At 42.0% G+C, this 5854-nt stretch overlaps 1 protein-coding gene across 1 annotated transcript in view; it reads left to right on the top strand.

Moving 5' to 3' along the window:
- Positions 1-1767: 1767 nt before the first annotated feature.
- The window catches only part of LOC107115801 (vomeronasal type-2 receptor 26-like), a gene marked incomplete at its 5' end in the record, with an annotated part of 14748 nt that continues 10661 nt past the window's right edge, over positions 1768-5854 (top strand). The window contains 3 exons of the mRNA XM_015417561.1: positions 1768-2059; positions 2148-2999; positions 3541-3768. Of these exons, the coding sequence (XP_015273047.1) occupies positions 1768-2059; positions 2148-2999; positions 3541-3768 (1372 nt within the window). The remainder of the gene's footprint in view (positions 2060-2147; positions 3000-3540; positions 3769-5854) is intronic.

Raw genomic sequence — 5854 nt, forward strand, 5'->3', positions numbered from 1 at the left:
AAGAAGGCCCAGCAGAGGCTCTTTTTTCCTCAGACTTTTAAAGAAAAATAACTTGAGTGAGAAAATATTGAAGTCCTTCTATCGTTGCTCAATAGAGAGCATTTTAACATACTGTGTCTGTGCTTGGTTTGCCAGTTGTACGGCTGTGAATACGAAAGCACTCCAGAGAGTTATCATCACATCCCAGAAGATTATTGGCTGCCCTCTCCCATTCCTGGCGGAATTGTATAGTTCTCAATGTTTGAAAAAAGCAAAGAACATTCTGCAGGATTTGTCACACCCTGAACACTCCCTGTTTGAACTGCTGCCTTTGGGTAGAAGATATAGGACAATTAAAACAAGGACAAACAGATTAAAAATAGTTTTTATTTGAGAGCTATTATTGCTTTAATTGCTGTATGACATTGGAATTTGGGTGACATTGGTGGTTTAAGTTGCAATGTGAACCTTAAGGGAGTTATGGGATGGTTGTGAATGGTTGTGTGAGTGTATATGAGTATGGTTGTAGATTACCAAAATGACTGCATCTTTAATTTCGTTGTACTATGTACAATGACAATAAAGTATATTATTATTACCAAGGGAGTCATTGAAGATAAAAATTTACTTCGGAATATGGTAAAGCAAAGTTGCTCATAAATATGTCTGAACTGCCTGCCTTACTTCACTTCACTAAGACTGAAGAGAGCTTTGTCTGTATTTATTTCCTGCATTTATTTGTCTGTATTTAAAAAGATGCAATGAACATGAAACTGAGCAAACTTCAAAGGACGGCGGAAGACAGGAGGGCCTGGCGGGAGCTGGTCCATGGGGTCGCGAAGAGTCGGACTCGACTGTGCGACTGAACAACAACAAATTTATTTATGAAGTCTGTATGAGGAAGGGTGGGACATATTGAAGGGTTTTTGAGAACTGTGGGATCTCACTGTATATATAGAATTTATATTACACATAGAAACATTACCTTATCTAGAGATAAAAATGATCAGTTCAAAGATGAGAAGGGCAAGACTGAAGCTGGAAATCTAATACAGAAATAGACATCCATCATGGCTGTAGATTTTATCTACATGGTTTAGAGCTACTGAGTTGCAAGTGACTTATGGTAACTGATCCAAAGGGCTTTTAAGGCAAGTGAGAAGTGGGCGAGGTTTGTTATTGTCCTCCTCAGTAGAGTCTTCCTTGGTGTTCTTGCATCCAAATACAGCTTAGCTTCTGAGATCTTATAATTTCAACAATAATTTCAACAAATCTTAGTTAAAAACAATAAAAATATTTCAAATGTCAATAAACTTAATAGGTGGAAGGGTGTTTTATCTTAAATATATTATGTACTCTATAATAATGGTAACTTGGCTAACCAAAGAAAAAACAGAGCAAGACCTTGAAAAGAGAAATTTTGATTCAGCATGAGGAGCATTGGCCATTAAACCCCCATTTTTTTCTCCTTGTATGAATATGAAAAAGAATTTCTATAAATTGTCATATTCTTAGCATGTGACTCCAAATAAAATTACCCAAATCTCCAACGTTCCAAATTATTCTTGCTGGAGAAACACTCTGATCCAAGTATACCTTAACTATATATGGAGGTAATGTCTTGCCATTCAAAAGGATTTGAAAATAAGATCCATTCTCATGTAGTGATAATAAGGGGCTAGAAACATAACCTCAAATGACTGAACATAATTCTAGACACTGTTAACAGAGTTCAAGTACACTACATTTTCTGTAGTTCAATTAAATAGCCCATGACTCTCATTGCAGGTCAATGCCAAAGAACTACCAGCATAACTTGGCCTTGGCCTTTGCAGTCAAAGAGATCAATGAGAATACCAACATCATGCCAAACTTCACTTTGGGTTTCCACATCCTCAGTAGTTACTACACTGCAAGGATGACCTATAAAGCTACCCTGAGTTTGCTTTCTGCACAACAGAGATTCATACCAAATTTCAAGTGTGATACAGAAAATAAACTGATAGCAGTTATTGGAGGACTGGACACTGACATCTCTGCCAATATGGCCACCATCCTGGCCTTCTACAAGGTACCTCAGGTAGGGCATTTCCTAAATCACAAATCTTTGGAAAATACTTTCACATACTGTGGTGATCTTTCCTAAAATCCCAATGTGTCCCTTTCAGCTCACTTATGGATCCCTTTTACCAGCTCAGGGGAGCAAAATGTCATTCCCTTATTTGTTCCAAATGGTTCCAAATGAAGCCTTTCAGTTCATGGGTATTATTCGCTTACTTCATCATTTTAGATGGACGTGGATTGGGCTTGGAGCTTTGGATAATGACAATGGTGACAGATTTTTGCACATCATGGTACCCATACTTTCTGAGAACGGTATTTGTTTTGACTTTATAATTAGATTCCCAACATTAACTTACCTGGAAGAGGAGGCAGATGTGCTTTTGAAGCAACCAGTAAATTATGCCATTCACCATAACAGCAAGGCTAATGCATATGTTGTATATGCACAACCTACATCCATGTTTGTTCTGGGAGTGTTGCTATGTGCAGCACCCTTTCTTGCACTGCCACCTCTGCATAAAGTCTGGATTACTACATCCCACTGGGATTTTGAATCCTTTTCCTTTCAAAGGATTTGGGATATAGAGGTTTTCCATGGTGCTCTATCCTTCATGGTGCATGCCAATAAGCCACCTGGATTCCAAAACTTCCTTCAGGACATCAATCCTACTTGGGCAAAAGAAGATGGTTTTATCCAGAACTTCTGGGAACAAGCATTTGATTGTTCTCTGAGAAATGTAATGGTACAAGGAGCAGTACAGAACAGCGGCAATGCCTGTTCTGGCAATGAGAAGCTAGACTCTCTTCCTATGACTTTGTTTGAAATGAGCATGAGTGGCCACAGCTACAGTATTTACAATGCTGTCCACGCTGTAGCACATGCTTTGCATTCTATCTATGTATCTCAATCCAGTGGTAGAAGATTGGTAAAAGGAAAGCAGCTACAGCCATGGCAGGTAATTAAATCAAAACACAAAACTACTTTTTTATTTTCAAAATGATTTTATTAAAGTCAAAGACATTATACAGAATTTAAGCACATAAGATGTAACAAGACCACAGAGGTCAGGAAAGTGTATAGCCATAGCCATTACATGAGGTCAGTGGAGCTTTGCCTTCCTTAAGCCCTTAATAGAATTTCATCAAAATCATTGAGCTGGATAGCACAAACTATTCTCTTGAAGGAAAGGGAGGGGGAGGGAAGAGGCCCATTTTGATGACCAAAAAGACTGTGCCATGGATTCTGGGGCCAAACAAAAAAAGCTATATAAGGAGGAGATGTGGGAGACCGAGTGACAACACTGGTCACTCATGTGTTGAACTGATTTGTTGTCATGTTTATGTATCTCTAACCACAAGAAGAAATGATAAATTTATAGCAAAAAACAAAATCAACATATCAATAAACATAAATATATAAACATCCGTTAGGCTGTGACACTGCCAAAACGATTCAACATACCATTGACTTTTCCTTTCATTGCATCTCTCAACTAGCTTCACTACTTTCTAAAAAACATCATGTTCAACAACAGTGCTGGAGACACGGTGTGTTTTGATGACAATGGAGAATTAAAAACTGGATTTGATGTTACAAACTGTGTCACTTTCCCAAATGGTTCTTTTGTTCGAGTGAAAGTGGGAAGACTTGATCCTTGGGCTCTGGCAGGCAAAGAGCTAACTCTTGATGATGATCAAATTGTGTGGCATCGAACCTTTAAGCAGGTAAAACATGGGAAGTCATGCTTGATTCTAAACTGAGAAAAGTTGCACGTTATCTGTTTCAGAATTCTGCAAGCCCTTTAGCTGATGTGGCAGGTCTCAGTAAGCCTTCGTTCTTGTGAGTCTTTACATTGTCTGTCTTCTCAAGAATGTAATTCTTTATCTCTGTGATCTGCCTTGGCAATAAAAGCCCATCAGGCCATTTTTGCAACCATGGGACTACTCGGCAGCTTTTACTGGGTGAATGCATCACCTTATGTTGTGTATGCATCTAGTGGTATGCATATTTGCTAGTGGTCCGCCCCTGCTTCACTTGCCTACCCCATGGCTGACTGCACTTGCGATGTTTAATGTCAGTCTGACTACTGGATGAGAAGTTTTGCCTTCTGCCAAAAGACTTGCAGTGATGCCTAATGAAGAGCAATAATCTTTTTGGGGGGTGAGCTGTAGATCAAATTAGATCTACAACAGATGAGATACTCTACACTCTCTACAACGGGGACCCAAAGCACTTTAAATTGTTCTCCTGTCCTCCATTTCATCCTCAAAACAAAAACCTAGAGAGACAAGTAAGTCTGAGAGAGTGTGACTTGCCAAAGTTCACCCAACAACCTTCCTTGGCTGAAGTAGGATTTGAACCTGGATCTCATAGGTCCTACTCAGACACTCTTATCACTATATCACACTGGCTGTGATAACTCAGAGGGTTCTTAAACCTCCTTTCTTTTATAAGGAGGGAATATTTCCTACCTTATGTGTTCTGTGCTACTTTTCTCTCCAATACAGACCCAAAGCTGCTCACACTGCTCACATCTACCTTACCCCCCATGGCGACAATCCTGTAGGGTATGTTAGGCTGAGAGGCTATGGTTGGCTCAAGGCCATGCAGCTAACTTCTATAACGGAGTGAGGATCTGAACCTGGGTCTTTTAGATAACTTGCCAGACGTTCTAACATGAGACCACAAAGGTCAAGGAAGTTGTGAAACCCCTGTGTTTTGTCACAGAGGAGATCTTTTCTGTCCTTCCTGGTTATGCTGACACAGGCACGTAGCTAACAACTTTTTTCTCAGGGGGCCCATGTTTTTCTCAGGGGGCCCACCACCAATCTTCCCTCTAAGCTATGGAGTTTTGTGAGCAAAATTTCTACTTTCTGAACTACTGCCATTAAAGTTGTGAGAGGGAAGCAAGGAGGAGAGGGGGTGCATGCAGAAGGCTCTGGCCAGCAGGGGGAAAGAATGCCGGCCCCGGGCAAAGTCCTAAGAGGGGTCCAGCTGGAAGGGGATCTACTAAAAGGAAGGACAGGATTGCCCATTGGAAACAATGGGAGACGCTGGAAGGCCCATTGGAAATCATGGGAGCAAGGAATGCCAATTGACTTGCATGGGCTCCATTGGAAAACATTAGGGTACAAGTAGAGTTACAATAAAAATGTGGAATGGATTTTCCATTAGGGTCTCTGGGCACAAATACACTACTCTGAGGATGGAATGAGAGACCACGTAGTGGAATGACGGCCCCAGGGTGCACCAGGAGTGTTCAGGCACTGGGATAACAGGCCACGGAGTGGAATGACGGCCCCAGGGTGGAGCAGGAGTGTTCAGGCACTGGGATGACAGGCATGAGAGACCACGTAGTGGAATGACGGCCCCAGGGTGCACCAGGAGTGTTCAGACACTGGGATGACAGGCCACAGAGTGGAATGACAGCCCCAGGGTGGAGCAGCAGTGTTCAGGCACTGGGATGAGAGGGCCAACAGTGGAATGACGGCCCCAGGGTGTACCAGGAGTGTTCTGGAACTGGAATGACAGGCCACAGAGTGGAATGACAAGCCCAGAGTGCAGCAGGAGTGTTCTGGAACTGGGATGACAGGGCCAAGAGTGGAATGATGGCCCTAGGGTGTACCAGGAGTGTTCTGGAACTGGGATGACAGGCCATGGAGTGGAATGACGGCCCCTGGGTGGAGCAGGAGTGTTCAGGGACTGGAATGAGAGACCACGGAGTTGAATTTAGCTCCTGGAAGTAGCAGAAGTGGTCTTGGACTGGAATGACTTCCCCAGGAAGTGGTAGGAGTGTTCTGGAACTGGAAT

Source organism: Gekko japonicus, unplaced genomic scaffold (assembly GCF_001447785.1).
Source record: "Gekko japonicus isolate JY-2015 unplaced genomic scaffold, Gekko_japonicus_V1.1 scaffold6382, whole genome shotgun sequence".
In the NCBI taxonomy this organism is placed as follows: Eukaryota; Metazoa; Chordata; class Lepidosauria; order Squamata; family Gekkonidae; genus Gekko; species Gekko japonicus.